The sequence below is a fragment of the Hyposmocoma kahamanoa genome, unplaced genomic scaffold, assembly GCF_003589595.1.
Source record: "Hyposmocoma kahamanoa isolate Upper Pololo Valley unplaced genomic scaffold, ASM358959v1 277, whole genome shotgun sequence".
NCBI classification, from domain to species: Eukaryota; Metazoa; Arthropoda; class Insecta; order Lepidoptera; family Cosmopterigidae; genus Hyposmocoma; species Hyposmocoma kahamanoa.
In genome coordinates this window covers 557,647-578,447 of record NW_020653774.1, presented here as the reverse complement: position 1 = coordinate 578,447, position 20,801 = coordinate 557,647, and the positions used below count along the sequence as shown (strand labels likewise).

The 20,801-nt window shown below is 35.8% G+C and overlaps 1 protein-coding gene across 1 annotated transcript in view; it reads right to left on the bottom strand.

Annotated features, from left to right (window-relative positions):
* Positions 1 to 1,740, bottom strand: part of LOC113229093 (nuclear pore complex protein Nup85) — a 5,860-nt gene extending 4,120 nt beyond the window's left edge. Inside the window, exons 1-3 of the mRNA XM_026462586.1 lie at positions 1,583 to 1,740; positions 823 to 1,515; positions 318 to 440 (exon numbers count right to left, since the gene is read on the bottom strand). Coding sequence (XP_026318371.1) covers positions 318 to 440; positions 823 to 1,515; positions 1,583 to 1,612 — 846 coding nt within the window. The 5' untranslated portion in view covers positions 1,613 to 1,740. The remainder of the gene's footprint in view (positions 1 to 317; positions 441 to 822; positions 1,516 to 1,582) is intronic.
* Positions 1,741 to 20,801: the final 19,061 nt, after the last annotated feature.

The following is a 20,801-nucleotide window of genomic DNA, read 5'->3' as shown; positions in this document are numbered from 1 at the left end:
CGCAGCCGCCGCAACTTTTTAACATTATCAAATTACCCACTTAACACTTTTCTATATTGTCTCGAGTCTGGGTGTGTTTGTGGCACTGTCGTTGTTTCCGATTTCCATAAAACAAGTGCTTCAGCTACTTATTTTAGGATCAGAGCAACGTATGTGATGTGGTCGGAAGGATTTTCTTAAAATTGTTCCCCGGTGGCATATTAACGCATCAAGACAAAATTAAATATTGCACAGAATTTTATGTGCAGACTTTTTATATTCCTTAATACTTGCAGTGCCAACCTTGGCCAGATTTTGTCATACAACATGAAACATACTCTCATAATCAGCTCCAACTGAGGCTGCGAGGCAAGCACCCTACTGCTGAGTTTGGACCTACATTCTGCTTGCCAGTGCTTCCAGGATATAGTGAACTCTCCTGTTGATATGCCTCCATACACCTGTAAATTAAAGAATATTACCATTTTAGATATACATTGCTTACCATAACTAAACTTGCACTTCCAGCTCATTAGTTTATAATATAATATGTTTATAGTATAATAAATTGTAAAATGTGCAGGACACGGAATTTAATGAGGAAAACAGCAATATATGATTTGTATTGTAAAATCTAAACCAAATCAGAATTCTATGCATTTTTCTGATGCAGTTGCAAATGAAAAGCAATTTTGACATATTGTATGACACAAAATAGAGTCTTTTGCCCATTTATGACAGGTTAATGCAAGTGGATAATGTAGTTGGACGTGGACATTTCCAAAACTCAGGTTATATTGAAATATAAAACTTCTAATGAACATACTGAATTTTGACACTTACACTATAGACTGGCATACTTCTCAAAGAATTATCAACTAGTTTAAACTCGTTGCTGTCTGCCGCTGAGTGCAACTTCATCAATGCACGGGCAACATCCACTCTTCCCTGTACCACCATCCCAATGACAGTGTCCCAGTACTCTGGATGGTCTTCGGAACCTCGTTCACAGGACTCCAGCAACTGAGCAGCGATCTGTTCATGGCAGGGAAAGTGGAACCGAACCCATTCTAGTAAAAAGGGTAGTACAACATCACCAGGTACATTGTCAATATAAAGTATTTCACATAAGTGCCATATACATTCAATAGAATAGAAAATTGTTATTTGCGAAAGTAGATTATTCTTTGCCACGCCGTCTGATTCCTTTCCAGCGGCTTCCTGTAAGTTTTCGATGCATACTCTGATAATCGAACGATATTGACGCGAAAGTTTTAAGAACTCCACCTGATTGTCGGTTGTTTTCGCCGCTTCGGCCACTTTTTGCAAGGACAAGAATGTGCCATTAGATTCATTCACTAGTTTACGTAGAATTGGCGTGAAAAGTAATATTTCTCGCTGGATAATCAAGATTTTATTTTCAGGCACGTTTGTAGGAGTTTTGCTAACTGATTGACTTCTAGGATATATAGCGAACTTGTTACCACTTCTCCAGGTACAGGCGGCTCCTTTTTCAAAGCATTGGCCTGGTAAAGCCTGAAATTTTAAGAATTAATAAGGAGTTGATAAATATAACCTATACATAAATAAAAAGATAACTTACAATGGTTTTAACGCGATTATTTGAATCCATGGTTCTCCCTGGCGATAAGGTTGTAAAAATCTAAAATACACTATCTAGTAACTGCTCCAAATCGGCTCTTTTGTTAAATACAATTGCAAATCAAAAACACACAACCGGTTCATTTCATTTTTTTTCCGTCGTTCCGTTTGGAACAGGCGAAGATCAGAGACCATACTGCCCAGTCATTAGTTACTCTTTTTCTTCAATATGTACCGTTTCATTTAATTTTTCCAGTAACATTTTTTTTTCTGTTATCTGTCATGGCTTTTCAGTTAGTGTTTCAGCCACATTTAGGTGGCAAATAAATACAATCAGGTGTTGCCAAATAATGTTCTTATGTTGCCGATGTGACAAAAGAAGTTGTGAAGGTGAACAAATTCACAATGCACAAATTCAGGTAATACATATATTGGCGCAATTCATCGCGTTGCGCGATGTAACTTTAACCTTAATGAATTCTTACCATGGTGTATCTTTCAACCCGGTCACTGGCAGAATTATCATCAGTGAGACAGTCCATCCTCTAAGGACAGAAGCCAAAACACCTTAGACAATGGAAACTAATTTTCCATCCTGTAAGCAAAACACCCACTCAAAAAAGATTTTTTTAATTTTTTTTATTTCTCCTACGAGGAGGAAGCTTAGCGTCGTAACTCAATGCTCAAGTCAGGACTTGAGTATGATTTAAAGCACTAGAAATCATACTCAAGTCCTTGCCATTAGGGTCATATTTTCAATGCTTGAAATCATACTCAAGTTCTGACTTGAGCATTGAGTAGAATTCTGAAATGCGACTCTTGGACTATTTTCCATCCTTTATGGGAGGAAGATATTTCCGCCTTCTGCCACCTCTACTAGAAAACGAAAAAGGTTATGAAGTTATTTACAGTTACATCATTTCCACTTTTGATGTCATATGAAGATTGAAATATATACGTACGTATTTAATGAAAAATTAAAACTAAAAATGAAGAAAAGAAAATTAAGAATATGCTGTATTGCATTATGCCAAAGCCGCTAAAACTCTACAACACAAAAAAGATTCGTTCGAATACACGCACACAATAATGCAAAAAGCTAAGATTTGTGAAAAGTACACCACCTCTTTATTAATAAAAAAAACACGGCGTTTACATTCTCCGGTAGGAAACGCTGTAGTCACGAATTATTTTTTCGATTTAGCCACATTATTCCCATATATTTATATATTACCAATAAAGTTATTCTGTATTTGCTTCTACAATGAACATGTTGAGTCAAGATATCAATATTTCGTGAACTTTACAAATTAAAATAATCGCACTTGACCGGATGAGCTGTCGGAGGACATGTTGATTTAGTCACGAATAAAACGATATTTGTCAATTCGTCAAAAAGTGTATTGTTTAGACTGGAATTAACCAAAATTATTCAGTAAACTAAGTGATAACGTGGTGTGCATCATTCTAGCAGTATAATGTGTGATATATATTTACCTAAATAAGTCTGAAAAAGGGAAACAATATCTTAGAAGTCGATCGCAATTATTTGGTAAGTTTTTGGTGTTGCTTCAAAATTTTGCCTGTCACTAACTTTCTATGTAGTAAGTGGACCGAGGTAGTTCCGTGCGTTGTATAGGAGACCTTCACCCCATCAGATGGCTTCGCGCTTGGAGGTCGGCGGCCGTGTCGGTAGCGGTTGACGTTGCACACTAAAATTGTTTTTAGGCCGTGGTGTTGATTGTTTAGTGACGTCACTGGTGTGAGAGCCGAGGATCTTAACTTTAATGTGGTGATATGATAAATATTATCTTGGCTGATAAGCGCTATCGCCGTGGCCGTCCTGCAATTTGTCTAGAATATATTCGTATTTCCGAAAACAGTGTTGTGTTGTGGAATATTTTTAATTTGTTTTACATTTTTTATTCCACCAGGGCGAGTGGAGTTTTTTGTAAGTTGCTACTTTTATTTATTTGCACGCATTCTGGCAGTGTTGCAAGTCGAATTGAATACTGACTTTTTTTTAACACTGCTTCACCTATTCATTCACCGTACTAGTCATGGCTCTTTCTAAAACCAGCTATCAGTAATGTTTATAATAGTAAACTATTTGTCATTAACACTAATAGCAGTGCTAATATTGTCGTTTGCATTCTTAAAATGAGTAAATGCAATTTGTTGCCATATACTTTTTAATTTACGACAATTCACTCATAACAATTACGCCACAGATTGTACACTCCTTAAATGCTAGGTCAATTGTCTTTCAGAATGTTCTCCACTGTTGGAGTAAACAAAAGTAGTGTATAACCAAAATATATACATAAACATCTCGTACCCATAAACTTACGGTTTTGCGACCTGAAAACGGAAGAACTTTGCTAAATTACACTTCACAGTGCAATATGGTTGTATGACCATGTCATACATTTTTTCACTTATTCATACGAGAATGTTATTGTTATCATGGTCACACATAAATATGTGGTAAATTGCCATTTCAATAACTCAATTGTTTTCCCTGTTCACTTATTTATTGTTAAGTTTAGAAAAATATTTATATTCTACTATTATGTATGTACATTGGTCCAAGTAAAATCCAGTTAAATAGTGTTATTACCACTTCATATAATCCTGGTTGTTATTGAAAAATGTAATAGATATTTTTGAAAATTTGAAGTTGAAATTTTCATATTTCACCAAATATTTCATAACAGCTTATAAATGTATTTAGAAATGTGCTTGCAATTCAGCAAAAACATAAAATGGATATAGTAAGTCGCAAAAGAGCAAATGAGATTCATAAAAATCAACTCCATTATGATGATCATAGTAATTTATAGTATAATATAACATACTAGTATTTCTGTATAATACAAAAGCACATCTGATAACAGTTATCAGAATCCCTTCCATTGACGTATATGGCTCTAATGTTATTGTTCCGCAGATTGCTGCATATAGTGCTGTGAGCATACACTAAATTAATATTTATACAAGTAGTAGTAATGAATGAGACTCTAAAAGACTCATCTGGATCAGTGTCGAAAAGCTCAGCAACAATTGTTTTGGTTTTGTATTTTTTAAATACGGAGCAACACATTCCAATACAACCCCAAGTTTATAAAATTGTTGCAATCAATTTGTTCTGGAACTAGTCTGTACACTTATCATTCAGGTATCATTAGTCATTTGAAAGCCAACATTAAAAAGGAAATCTAATTTAGAATGTACATAATTAATATTTAATTTACACCAGAGTTTTGACACTGCTAATTACTGCTTACTATTTAGAATGAATCCCTATAGAGCAGTTAATTTTACTATATATATGTGCAATTACTTTATAAACAGTTAAAACTTTATTTGTAGTAGGAACCTATGTTAATGTGGACCTAGTAACAAAACATTTCACACTTATCCACTTACGTGTTTGTAAGGATTCCACGACCCTCCTGAGTAGGTTTAAGCTCTACCTAGACAATTCAAGTACTATATTATAGACTCAAAAAATTGTGTTCTGTTTAACAATTTTAATTGGATTGCTGTTTAATAAATGGTGCTTTATGTTGTATGATAAAATCTCCAATTAATTACCTATTCTGGATGCCCTAAGTCAAGTCATTTATTATAAATATTAAATAATGTAATGATTGTTGTAATTGATTGTTATGTATTGAATAGGTATATTAATTGATTATGTCAAAAATGTTTCAAGAATGAATATTGAGCGATTTCTAATTCACATATAATTAAAGCTATTTGTATTGAAATGTATCAAATATGACTATGGGAATGTTCTATTTACCAAATACACTTCTTTTCATTTGCCCAGTGGTAGAATGATTGTTTGAGGTCGACAATTCGAGTCCCTTGGACAGCATGTACTTATACATGACTTTAAATTCTAAATTATTTTATTTATGACTGCTTAGTAGGAATAGACTAAACAGTGGCACATATAAGGGTAGACAGTGACAATTATCAATTACCAAATTTAGAGTATACATTCTCAAGTAATAAGATGTACCTCTTGGAACACTGACACAAGTACAAAATTTAAAATTTTATTGATACTGAAAATCTTACCATATCCTATTGTAACTTACTACGCATATTTGTAAAACTTTTTGTTTTATTTTCATACAAAACCTCATTCTGTTGCCAAATTCTTGGGATAGGTCATTGATCTAAACCGGAAAGCCAACATACACACAATACGTTACTCCTTCTCGAGTTCTTTTCCATTGTGGCTTGTTTTATTTTTCTTGTGTTTCTTTATCGTCGCCTTAGAGTGAAAACTTCGGGTACGCGTTTTCACATAGTTCGTTTTTAGTGATTTTTGTTCGAGAAAAACTTATTTAAATCGCCTATATTTGTTTTTTCAAACACACCAACGTTTCGGGCCTCGTACAGGTCCCATGGTCGTATCCATGGGACCCGTACAAAACTTCTTGCTCAAATATATTATTTAAGTAATATGGAATCTGAAACAGGTGTAATTTAAGTAATTAAAGTACTAACAACAAACATTATTGCGTTTACTATATTTCACGTCACATTTTTATCTTCGTCCTGAAAAATTACATAGAAATCACATACGAGGTATTCACTCTATGACGACGTTATGCACCTTTCCTATATATTTATTTCTAGCTAATACCATATCAGATTAACCTCATAATAAGTTTTAAAAATTCCGTACGCGAATACAATTAATAGTTTCAAGCTGCCGATCTAGAACACTCCTGTGTTCAAAACAAACAAGTGGAGTGCCACGTGTTAAAGTCCGTCATTTACGAAGGAATATCCATTCGATCGTACACCTATTCTGGCTAATCTTATGGTCCATTTTGAAGTTCACCAATGCTTTAATAATTATTGTACATTACTGATATTAACATTTTGTTTACTTTACAACGTTTGCTAAAAACCATTTCCGTAATAAAACGACCACAGTCGCAAAGGTCGATTGGAAGCCTCGGCGCGTCTACTCACAGCAATGTCATTTCCGCGATCTTTATAACAATTTTACCTGAAGCTAAATCACAAAAACTGTAGTTAAATCTTATATTTTTACAAATCCAATCAATCCAAACAAAGTATCTCAATTTTGTACTTTACATCTCTTTTGGTTACTCGTTTATTTTTGATACTTTTAATCTGGTCTTTTTTTAAAGTCTGATTGAGATATGTACGCCGAAGTCTAACTCTCCCCATATTTCCATCTTCATTCGCTCTGTAAATTTGTGCCGCCAATCTATAACATCCATCCTTTCTACATGACCAAATCATATTTCGTATTGCGTTCAAAAATTTGTGAATGAAGTTTGCTAGATTCCCTCTTCGACTTAAATTTTTGATACATCCTTTAAGGCGAGGTATTTCAATGCGAGCGTAGGTTTTAGGTTAGGTGTAAGGGGCCGCCTCTCCCGTCCCGCGAGGTGGAGAAAATTTGACACAGATCCGACATCGACACGCGCCCTCTAACGACTGACGGGACAGCCGGCGACGCGGCGTGTCGTTAAGTCGCTGAAATGTGAATTTAATAACTATAGGGCTTCAGTTACAAACCAAAATTTAGCGTGTTCTCTGTAGTAGGTACTGTAAGGGTCGTGGCTGTGGGTTAGCGTAGCGCGAGGCACATTTCAATGAGAAACGAGGATTATATTCATAAATAAAAGTTTACTACGTGTATTCAATTTGAAAACTTTGTTCAGAACTACCAAGATATTCTTTTTTTACAATACTACTTTTTATATTATATAAAAAAATACTATTGTAAATAAAGAATATCTTGGTAGTTGTAGAAAAAGCTTCGAACTGAAAACACGCAGTAAATTTTTATTCATGAATATAATCCTCGTTTCTCATTGGAATGTGCCTCTCGCTAGGCTAACCCACAGCTACGACCCTTACAGTACCAAAGAAAGTTAGATATTTTATTCTTAATTAAGTAATTCGTTTCAGACCTTTATTTTAGCTTGCCTTTGATTTTATATAATCGGTTAAAGTACATCCTATCGTGTAAGAAATTAGCACATTCTTTGTACAATATCCTTAGGTGTATCGAATATTTTTTTGTAAGACCGTTATTTAATAGTAAATACTAAAAGCATTCGATCTAGTAAAACAGTGTTTACCATCCGCTTCTCATCCTGTGACTCGCCTTAACGTCCACTAAGCAAGAATAGCGAGCTAAGTAAACTTTTTCGTATTTACAAAGCGAACTTTGTCTGAGTATAAGGAGGAGATTAAATGAAACTTTGAGTTTACTTACTTAGCTCACCATTTTTTGCTTAGACACAATAACTTGGGTATTTCGGCACCTGAACACGGTCAAGGTCTAACTTAGGTCCTTTCTGCGTCATTCATGTGGACGACCTTGCGAGTTTAGGACGACTCGGAAGTTGACAAACGAAAATGTATCGGCGTCATAATGTTCAAATATCTCTTAGGTGAATACACCCATTGAGCGGCCATCTTTGTTGATGCGTTGATACGGGTGGCTGTTTGGTGAATATCGGTCGTTGAATCCGAGACCTGTATCAAGGGCATCTTTTTTTGTTTAATTCCGTCTTTAATTTCCGGCCTTAATTTTTAGCTACTTTACGGTGCATTGGCTACAAAACCGTCACTGAGTTGGTTGTGATACTTCGACCACAATACTTTGCAAAAGTGTAGTGACAATGTTTTGACTTGAATATTAAAAAGATTAAGTATTTGTAATTTTAAATCTTACTGAGATATCTTATCCAAGCCTACATAACACTGTGCATGTTCAATAATTGGTCGTTTAAAAACAGATAGCAAACTTAATTTACTAGTTGTAGAGTAAACATGTATTACCAATTAGCTTCTTCCGCACGAAGGTCGCTTATCGGTCCTTGATGCCTTATCGGCCAGCACGCTATTGATTTCACATATTTATAACAAATTACCTTTATGGGGTTGCCTTTCACGTAATAACTTGCCCGTTCTTTATGTCGTCTATAAAAAGCTAACAATGCGTCATTTGTTAATTTATTCCTTGCTTAGGTAGAGCCCATAGATATAGAATATCCATGGTAGAACCTACGATGACGTTAATACCTACACAAGTAAATGCTATCTTAAGTTCAACATGTGAGGGGTAAAACTTCGCGCCATTAAGTCCATTTTCTTAGGAATTATGACTCAACTGATGACAAGGCCGTCCGCGTGACGCGACACCGTCGAATGCACAAAGTACATAACCTATTTCCTGACGGTATTGCTAATAATTCATCATTATTTTTATTTTATTTTGCCTCAATATTATCACGGAACACCTTTTATACGTAAAAATAGTGTTTATATTTTTGCTTATGCACATCAAAGCTTGCCCACTTGAAGATTGATGATTTAATATAGTAATTGATATGGGATTGCGGATTATGACCTTTATGACTTCAAGTATCATTGAAAATCTAGGTAGACAAGTAAAAATAAAGAAGTCACTTTTTACATAGAATACCGGAGTTAGTCGCGCTCTACGGAGTACGTAGACTTCCACATGTTTCCAACAAAATTCAATTCATTGAATAGATCATTGTCCATTGGGATCTCAGCGTGCGTCAGGGACGTTACAGACCGCTACGTCCACATGAGGCGCTATCAAAAACACATGTCACTCACCATCTACACTTGATGTTCCATACGTACCTACATAATAGTAACGATGTATGTATGGAACAAGCGGAAACGTGATATGGTTCAACAACCATGCGGTCGTCGACTCACCGTGGAGTTGCAATTAGTGACTTTAGATTTAGACTATACGATATACGTACTAAATAATGAATAGTCGCGTTGGGTGAAGCCACCGTTGAAGTGACCGGTTATCTCTACTGTATCTGTACACCCAATGAAATAGTGTAAAAGCATTTTCTTTTCTCAAAATTAGATATTGATGTTGGGTGAAAATATTATGCTCTACATCTGTCTACACGAAGTTTCTGTTTTTCGCCAAAAAATGGTTATCTTACGTAAATATAATTACGAGATTTTTTTGTCTTTCCCTCGTCGTGCAAACTTTGTGGTTTGTCTTTTCGTCCCTTTCTTACTCGAAGTGTCGAGTCGTCTCTTATGATCGTAAGAATCGCTCGGACGCAGTTTGGGACTGTATTCCGTCACATTGTTGGCGTTTAATTACGAACATCGGTGAAGGTGTAGGTAAATTATTTCGCTTCTAAATTATTTGTTGCTTAGAAACAGCAGAATCTAAATAATTCTTGTATAGGACAAATTTTTGACTTCGCATAACTATTTTTACCAAACAAAATATTTCCTTGTAGCACCACCAGGTACGTGTGGCCCCACTCCAAAAACAATTCACGTGCCACTATTTGTTAACTTGTTTTCCTCGTATATCTCCAGCTATATTTGGTTTGTATAGAATGTATGGTACAAAAGAAGACCCAGCAAGGTCACTTAATTTTTGAAGGTTATGACCGGTACTATCATTCACCGTGGGGATCAGGAATTAACTACACGTTTATAAAATTAACAAACGCAATTTTGATAAAGATTGAACTTTGAACCTAAGTAGAATCAGGTTACTAATATTAGTAATGTGATGTAGTACAGTTATACTTAGTGTTTAAAGGGATTATGCAGCATATTTGTTAGGATGACTTCGGTGGCCAGCACTGTGGGCACTAGATAAGGAGGTCCCGGGTTCTATTCTCTTAAGGATCAATTTGTTTGGGTATTCTGAGTAGTGCCCCGATTAGCGTACAGGATTCTTTAGTTTGAGACCAAGTCATTGTTTGGCACATTATACTTTCTAAGTGTCGCTTACCTTTTAACTAACTACAAATCGATAGCTGGCGTCAATACTTGCAAAATGTAATTTGCCAAAATCGCCTTTATTTACATTCACATATCAAATCAATCAATATAGAGTTTTGTAAATAGCCAAACATATTATCCTCCCCACTAATTGGTCTCTTTAAAAATAGTTCACAGTAACTTAGTCAGAATAATAAAAATTAGCTGTGATATACGTTATCAGGTATTGATAAACAAAGTATATTTGGAAAAAGAGTCATCGTTAACATCATCATAATGACAGAGAATTTAACGCAGTGCGTAATACCAGATTTCAAAAAATTACATGGTACAGATGAATACATTTAGAAGTATAATAGGAATATACAAATAATAATAATAACAACGCAAACACTCAACATAGCCCCGGACTAGGGAAACGCGTGTCGCGGATGCCATGGACACATACATAGACAACCACAAATTCCCCTCGAACTCACGAGAGAAATAAATGTAGGCCATACCATTGACTCTCCCGGCCCGGGAATGAAACCTCGGACCTCTGCTTGACAGTCCAGCATGGTAATGCCACGGAGGCAGTTAAATGTAAGAGCGTTGCAAATTACACTTTTATATATTTATTATAAAAAGCTAATTCGAAAAGCAATGTCAGCCATATTTCCCTTCTTATCGTAACTAACGTAATCTACATTTTTAGCGAAATTGAGTTATTAACATATCTGGGATCGGCAAAACGAGATTTACAACCCCCCTCTAATCGTTTTTTTTAATATCTTATTTAATTTCGGTTTTATTGTTACGCAAAATCGGCATAATTTACCATTTTTAGGTGACAATAAAACTTAAAGTGCCAAGATCTCGAAAGCTACAGAAATGGTAGATAAATAAAGGAATAATATTAATTGGTCCTCAAAGATAGATAGATAGAAAATTCTTTATTGATAACAATTAGCGGTCTTATCGCTTTCAGCAATTTCTTCCAGACAACCTTAAGATATAATTGATCTATTGTAAATGTGCACTTTTTTAAATAAACGATATTTTTTTAAACCTGTATATTAACTGTTCCGTCTGTATTAGTTGATCTTTGGATAAATTATAGATGAACTGCGTTCAAGGCAATACTATCATTATGTTTAATTGCATTTAAGTATTTGATTTGATGATTTGTTTGCGCCCTCCATTCGGCAGGTTAGGTTAGATTTGTGTATGAAAAAGGAGAAGCTCGAACTGAGTTTGCTTGCGTTTCCGAACATGGTTTCGAGATTTGTCATGTTCGTTTTTGTTTAATTTGTCTTAATTATAAGGCTAAACATAAACTATCAAAGTTAATTTATGCAAACCAAATATTAGCTCAGTACAAATTAAAATATACATGGATTTAGTTTATTTTATGTCTCAGAGAAAAAGGATCTATCATTAATAAAGATGACTGGTTACACTTTTTGCCTGCTGATTTTGCATATTTCAAATGATCATTTAAATGTATGCCATAAATAAATAACATACACACTCATAGCCACTAGGGAAACCTTGTGGCGCGGGTGTTATGGACACACACACGTAGACGAGAGAAATAAATGTAGGTGTTGTGTAATAAATGTATGCATCCTGCGTGGCAGACCAGCATGTTAACCGTACGACCATGGAGGCAGTTCATTGCAAATTCCATTAGTTACGACAAGGTGGTCAGCGTATGCATGTATATGCTATTTGGCTGGTGCCAAATTATACAAAATTGCATTTGATATCAAAAGTGGTTACTTTGTGAATTTCCCAAAAACGTTAATATTGAATTAGGTCAGTTTACAATTGCGGGTGCGACTTGTCACGCCCTAGGTGGTTTGTCGTCGAGTATCGTCTCCTTGAAATTTGAAATTTCTTGTTAGATACAATTTTATTATAATATTACGCAGACATTGATAGATAACAATGTTATTTGTGCTATCTGTGCTGAGTAAACTTTGCACATTCACAATTTCCACTTCTATTTAATGCCTGTACCAGAAATAGAACAATCTTGTTTGGTCGCACAGTTATGCAATTCACAGAATTCGTAAAAATGTCGATTAAAAGCATGATGTTGCGATAGATCATTCTAGAATGTAATTCCATCAATCACGATTAGATAGCCTCGCAATTGTTACAAATTGTTACAACGCAACGTTGGCTCGACGCTTGAGATAAAATTTAAATAAAATTTAATCTCTTGGGTGTTCGTCGCTCTCTCAATTCGTACACCTATTAATAAGCCATAAAGAAACTAACCCAGGAACGTTTATTGACTAAAATGTTATGTAAAAGCGTAGTAAAGTCGTGTCACTATGGTATACTTTTCAGTTAATTTAGAAAAGCATTACCTGTATTAAAATTTTTATGTATCGAAACATTCATATCAGGCCAGTGCAATGGACAATGATCTTAATTAGGCTTTTAGGAATTAAGTATTTAATTGTCTTTGAGTACAAATACAATTATGTACGAAATTGTCAATTATGACTTTACAGTAATAATAATAATTATAATGTGCCAAACAACAACATTAACAACTTTAAACCTGGTCTCAAATTGGGAATTCCCTTACTATGAGTACCAGAGCAACGGAATTCACTCCGGAACACCCACACCAGAACTAATTTAGAGATTTTAGCGAAAGTGTTCGCCCAGGGAAGTACTGCCACCTTACCTATTTCTGCCGCCAAACTGTAATATCAGCATTATTGTGTTCCGATTTTGAAAGGTAAGGGTGCTGGTGAAATTACAGGCACATGGGACTAGGCAACTTATGTCTCAGGCTTACAGACGAAATGGCAGTGCTTCACAGACTCACAGGTGTTCGTTTCGCCACTTGATATTATGAAAAAAAGTTCATTTCCCAAATATTGGTCTTACCGGGAATCGAACATCACCCGGCGTCCACAATACTAACCGTTGGATCAACGAAATCGTCACAATATGTCCAGAACGTTACACAGCGTTAACTTTGTCGGTGTCATTGCCTCATAATTTGTAGAAACCGTACCGTTTCACAGTATGCACTATATGTTGTTTATTAGCAATTTATGTAGTTAGAAGTCGCGAGGTGGTGTTCACCTTCAGAGGAAGGTTGCCCACGTCCACTTCGTGATGTTACGTTGATGTTTTGCAATACATTTGTGTCTTTTATACGGACCGTTAATAAAAAACAATTTATTGATCTATACAATGACAACAGTATCTCGAGATTTATCTCGTTGAACTATATCTGAATGATGCGATCTTTACGTAGTAACACGAATATTTTTGCGATAAAATAAGCTTGATACATTCTAAGGACTGTTGTATCAAAGAATACTATGTGGCCTACCATACCTTAGTTAACTATGAATCTGCCAATACTATAAGTGAAGCAAATTCCCGTTATGTGTACACGATTGATGGTCTTGAGTGGATGTCCGCGCCTCCGCGCTGAGGTTACACACCTCGTGACGTCACCCGCGTTGCCAACGCGATTGTCGCGCTTTTGTTTGGCTCCAAGATTTAGATAACACCTCTTACTTGTCGTTGATAGTGATTTGATGCCAGTGTTCACACACGAGCATGACGGTGAATTCAGCGAATGAAATTGTCACCTACACGCACAAAGAATTCAGTTGAACATTTTTTATCTTTTATCGACGATCATCAAAAAACAATGTATTTTTTATCTGTTCCTTTAAAAGTATCATAATAACGTATAGCTAGTCTGTCGCCTCTCTGTGTTACCGGGTAGCATTTCAAGCACTTACGTATGGCGTATTTGATTGCGTAGCGTATTGTCAAATTCTCAGCGCACACGAATCGATTCTCAGGAGGAGCTACCGTACTGTGATTACTTTTCCTCGGTTTTCTACTACGTAATGTCAACATTTCTTCGCCGATCTTCGCGCAACATCACATGAGTGAACCCACCGGCACGGAACTCTTTCATATTGCACGCTCACATTGTGAGGAGCAATCATTTTTAAGTTAGTTTTTCTCATACATTTGGTCACGTTTCTAATTTAAATCAATATTGATACTTTCTTTAGAACAAATCTCAGCGGTGAGACATATTGAGGATAATGACGATACGACGTCATCTTCTTACTCGACTAAATTCCATTAACATATTTCTTATAGTTTAAATAACAATAAAGAATTAAATTCTTTAGAAGAGTTAAGTTCCTTCATTCTATTGTTAAATCAGTACCAATCACGTTTTTGCGATAGTCACGTGACGATGAGTTAATTTTGCAGATTAAGTCTTACTGTCAAAACATTAACGCTCAGAGTGTACAAGATGGAGTTTTCTCGACTACTTGGTTAAGTTTGTAAAGCTATATGAGTAAATTCATTGTGGTCTATTGTGCCTCCATTCGTATCTCTTTGATCTCATTGCGATTCCGCTTCGCTTGTAGGCTTTCTTTTTAAAACGGGCGTGGGCGCCTCAGGTCCTAAGTAGTCTTATAAGTGAAATTGCAGAGTCAGCTTGTATTGCCGCACAGGGAATAGCGTTACTGAGCATAGTGTCGCTCTGCCATTGCACCCTTTGCTGCACCAACTTTGAATTCAGCAGTGCCATCCATGTTTTGTTTTATTCTACTCTTGAAGATTTATGAGTCCGTTAAACAGTTAGCAGAGTAGAGCTCCTTGTGATCGAGTTCGTCCAAGGATGTACTGTCCCTTACCTATTTCTGCCGCCAAACAGTAATGTGAGGAATACTGCGTTCCGGTTTAGAAGGGTAAGGGTGCTGGTGAAATTACAGGCACATGGAACTTGTTCATTAACTTATGTCTCAGGGTGACGGGCACAGTGGCACTGCAACTGCTATGGTCAGGCGTGTCGCTTACCACCAGGCGCATGACCTGTTCGTCCCGTAACTTGGTATTATAAAAAAACATTAACCAACTTTGTGTTTTCTTTACAACGTACGTTGCCAACTTATTCCAGCCGTACCCACTTTTGCACATTTATCTACATCAGAGAAGATCCTTGTTGTGTATGAGTTCAACGTTAACTTTTTGACCGTACGTGCCAAGGCTATGACAAATAAAAATAGAGCCCGCATTTACCTCCCTGCACATATACCTAAACAAAGTCAAAGTCAAAGTCAAAGTCAAAGTCAAAGTCAAAGTCAAAGATTATTTATTCCATAGGTAAAATAAATTTACACTTGAAAACGTCACATTTAAGCTACTGCTCGTTCACTACGCTGACCTCCCTGAGAAGAACGAGCAAGAAACTCTAGGGATTGCTCTTTTCAAATAAACTTAAATGCTATGGAATACACTTTGAATCAAATTTGTGTGGATTCTGGAGCCATGTCGTCTTTCCATACATCTTTATCTAACACGTAGTCTTCAATTTTGTAATATGATTTTTCGATCAAAATATTTTTAATGTAGTTTTTAAACTTAGGAAATGATAAACTTAATATATGCTCCGGAATCTTATTGTAAAAACGTATACAGTTCCCCATAAAAGAGTTGTTTACCTTGGTTAAACGAAATCGTGGTACCATGAGTTTGGACTTAGCTCTAAGGTTAATGTTATGGATATCTTCTTTCTTATTGAAATTATGTATATTTTTACGGGCATATAAAATATTTGAGTAAATGTACTGCGATGCCACAGTCATGATACCAGTCTCCTTAAATTTTTCTCTGAGAGATACCCGAGAGCCTAGACGGTACACAGAACGAATCGCTCGTTTTTGCAATACAAATATGGTTTGAATATCTGCCGCTTTACCCCACATGAGAATCCCGTAGGACATTATACTATGGAAGTAACTAAAGTAAACTAGTCTAGCAGTACTAACATCGGTAAGCTCACGTATTCTGCGGACTGCGTATGCAGCGAAGCTTAATCTGCTGGCCAGGGACGATATATGTGGAAACCACTGAAGTTTACTATCTAAGGTCACTCCCAAGAAGACTGCTTTATTAACAAGGTCTAACTTTTCTCCGTTTATTTCTATGCTTGGACTAGTCGATTTTACGTTAGGTAATTCAAATTTAACACATTTTGTCTTCTTGGCATTAAGCAATAAATTATTAGCATTAAACCAATAAACTACCTTAGAGAGGGTATCATTAATACGGTCATGGTTAATGTCATGTCTGTCTGTTTTAAAAATCAAGGATGTGTCATCAGCAAACAACACTATTTCGCAATGGTCCTTAACAAAGAATGGCAGATCATTAATATAAATCAGAAATAAGAAAGGTCCAAGTATTGAGCCCTGCGGAACACCCATTTTTACTGGAGAACCCAAAGAAGTTACTCCATTTATGTCTACTTTCTGAATTCTACCGTTGAGATATGACGAGACAAGTTTCGACGCCTTGCCATTTACACCGTAATGTTCCAGCTTCCTAATAAGAGTATTATGATCAACGCAATCAAATGCCTTTGAGAGGTCACAGAAAACACCAATAGCGTTCTGGGACCTTTCCCAAGCATCAAAGATGTGTTTTAGTAACGCTACCCCCGCATCGCTAGTCGATCTACCACTAGTAAACCCGTATTGTTCACTATGAAAATATGATTCCTACCGAAAAAGGACAGTAATTGAGTTAGCATAACCTTTTCGAATATTTTACTTAAAGCTGGTAAAATTGAAATGGGCCTATAGTTGCTAGGATCAACTTTCCTACCGCTTTTGAATAAGGGAATAACCTTGCTGTATTTCATTAAATCGGGAAAAACACCTTCGTCAACGCACCTATTGAAAGCTACAGCTAACTGTGGGGAAATGAGATTAATAACTGAGTCTATAACTTTAGTTGATATGCCCCAGAGATCTTCAGTTTTTTTAACATGTATTGACTTAAAAGCTTTTATGATGTCTTGTGGATTAACATGACGAAAATTAAATAAACTGCCACAAACGTTAACATTTTCCTTTAGGAGATCAATAGCAAAACGAATATACTACCAACGGAAAGAGACATTAGGTCATGTTAGCTCAACAGAAGATGTAGTGTACACACCTTTATGTGCCAACTTGAAGTGGTCGTTGCGTTTACTCTATGAAAACCAAATTAAAATCACCTCTCACGTTGTATCGCACCGTTGTAATAATAATAATAATAATGGGCCATTGCTGAGGAAAACTGCCTCTCAGATTTTATAATTCAAAAATTCGATTCTAGTATTCAAATAGTCTAATATAGATAAATAATAATAACAGCAATAACAATAATAATAACTCACACACTCATAGCCTTTGGAAACCATGTAGTGTGGGTGCCATAGACGCACACATAGACAACCACAAATTACACCCAAACTCACCAGAGAAATAAATGAGGGCTATACAAATAATCCTCCCAGTCCGGGAATCGAACCTGGGGCCTCTGCGTGACCAGCATGTTAGCCGTTCGGCCACGGAGACAGTTCAAAGTGATAAAACGACGCAAATCTAAAAGTAAAATTTTGTGTACCTTACTAAATATTATAATAAAAAAAAAAATTATTATTATATACAGGTTTGTCAAAATATGTAAAATTGTCCAAGAATTGTAAAAAATGTCTGGTATTGTTCTTTCCTAGCGATTTTCTTTTATCAATAGCAGGGTTTTACCTGCGAGACAGGCTTTGCCTAGTGCAGGAATCGACGTAGGAAATTCTCTGTACGCGATATACGCTACAACTGAGTTGTCCTTCTTAGTTTTATACCATAATGTAAATTGTAATGTACCTACACAATCTCATTGTAAATAAATTATTTTGTATTTTTTTTAATAAAAAATAACTTCAATAACACCCAAATAACTTACATAGCTGGTGCCATGTACTTTTTATTACCTCGCCTGCAGAACAACGTTTGTACCAGCATACCCACTCGGCACTCCAATAAGGCGAGCGCGTAATATGTAGCGCTTCCTGCCCTCCCCCACTTGCAGGTAGTCTATTATCTAACCACCTCCCTCCCTTTTGCTGTTAGACAGTCTGCGCTCTACATACGTACAATACGTAACTACTGTGATATATTCTATATAACATTGAGATATATATATTGTTTTCTGTTTTTATCGCACTTCAATATTATGTTACTCGCGAACACATTTAATTTTGGACTAACGATGGGTACTTCAGAGATTGTTATGCATATGATGACATTGAATAAGCAAAATTAAATGTAACAAAGTTTTAAAGTGATTTTATTTTAATTTATTGGAAGATCAACGGTTATTTTACAGAACAATAACTTAAATAATGATGGACAGCCAATAAGTCTTCACCATTAAACACACATTAAGTTGAAATTAATAAGCCTTAAATTACTAACTATATAACTAGTTAATATACTATGACAAATTCGCAACACTAATAAAATAATCTACCTACTCGTCAAAAAACAAATTACTAATAAGATGCTTTACCGATGCAACACTAGAGTTAAAAAGGTCAATATCAACCTGCTTGGATAATACATTGAAGCTGTTCCTCGCACGTAAAGAGATATGCATTCCGCCGAAAGTTCGAAGAGGCCGGAGGTACGCACAGAAGTGAGTTAAACCAAGGAGTCTTTGTAGGGGCTAAGAGAAATTTTGGACACGAGTTTCGTGGAATTTAATTCCACGAAACTTAATCCAGAAGCAATTTTACGTAAAAATACAAGGTCTGAAATTTGACGTCGCACCCCTAGTGGCAAAAGATGATGTTTCTTACAAATTTCAAGATATTTATTTGACTCGTACCGCGCCCTAGTTCGAAAACATAAAAACTGAATAAATACTACTATATTATACTAGTAAGGTACTGATGGCTCTAGACCTGCGATGCGTATGCCAGGTGGCTGCGGTCAAATGAGCAATATAAAATTTATATGATATCTGAATTAAGTTTTTTGACGTCGCAATTCCATTATCTATTCCATACATTTCATAGCCTTAAGAATGGCTTCATGGTACGTGTTAATGAAGACAGAATTGCGGAAGCTTACGATGATTTAGCATTGCGTCTAGGACGCCGGTTTTTATTAATTAATGTGGAAGATAATGCTTACATTAAAATCAGATGTAGACTATATATCGTTTGAGCCTACGTATAGATTCGATTGTTAACAGTACACTAATTAATTATCATTTTACTTAAACCTAGACCTAGAGGTCCACTAATTACTAATGGGAATCCGATAAATGTCCCAAACGATCACAAATCACAACATTTGCTTTCACTTCCCATGCGCACTGACATGAGCTATCGACTGTACTAACATCTTCCTGATTTGTCGTGTATACACCACCATTATGTAGTAGGTATAATGATAACTATAGCTCAGTAGATAGTTTCGCCTCGACCTACGTGATGTCGAAATAGCTCTATTCTTTCCAGATGCTCTATTCTATTTATATGTTGTTACAGCTTTCCTTTGTATTATGTGATCATTTGTGTGTTTGTCAATTATATGTGTTTCGCTCATATTATACTAACAAACATCATGTAGACACCTGGAAAAATGGGGTATACTGTTTTGCAATTTCTTTTGCTACTGCTGCTATTGTTTAAGTACACAGAAATTCTTTTTAATCTCTTGATATAAATCGAGTTCTTAGGTTTTCGCGATTGTTACACATAGGAAATGAAACTTTTTTTCCGGATTCAAATCGGGTATATTTGTTTGTTTTGTACCACTGATGTGGTACAGTCATCCGTGTGCCACCTCAGTCAACCGTGACCATGGGACCTGTAAAGGGCCCGAAACGTCGGTTTGTTTGAAAAAACAAATATACGCGATTCAAATCCGGAAAAAATTAAAAAACTTTCATTTCCTTTGTTTTTAATTGTATTAGTAAAATAAGTTATCATTATTTATCGAATTCTTGAAAATGCGTTGGTTTGTTTGCAAAACAAATGCACGCAATTCATGTAAGTCCAAAATATAGCTTCAGTAAACCTTTGTCCGTGTTCTAACTCTGTAATGGTCTTTATTTAAAAGTATGTTGTTAACGTTGATGTTTCTTGGAATATTTGATCAATTTATGTTAACATTGTGTATGTAAGTTTGGATGTTTCTATATGTGGTATTGTCTGCAGACGAGACGGGGCGGGCACTGGTGCCTTTTACCATCGCAAAGTAAGTGGTAGAAACCCAACAAGTTGATCCTACTTCGGCTTCGGTTTTGTTTCGCACACCCTGTCGCCGTCTCTACTGTATTATATTGAATTTGTATAATCTCCTTTAGTTGGCACACGTTACTTTATTTATTATCCAATATACACTCGTATATAATTAAAGTAAATCTTGTCTATAGTGCTTCGTTTCCTTTGTTTCCTAATTACCTACTGCTTGATAACATGCTATTTTCGCTGTGTATATCAAGTACTGATTAATTAAATTACTTTTCCTACAATTGTTTAAACAAGGCATTACATTTTTTATTTTTGTCGGATGCTC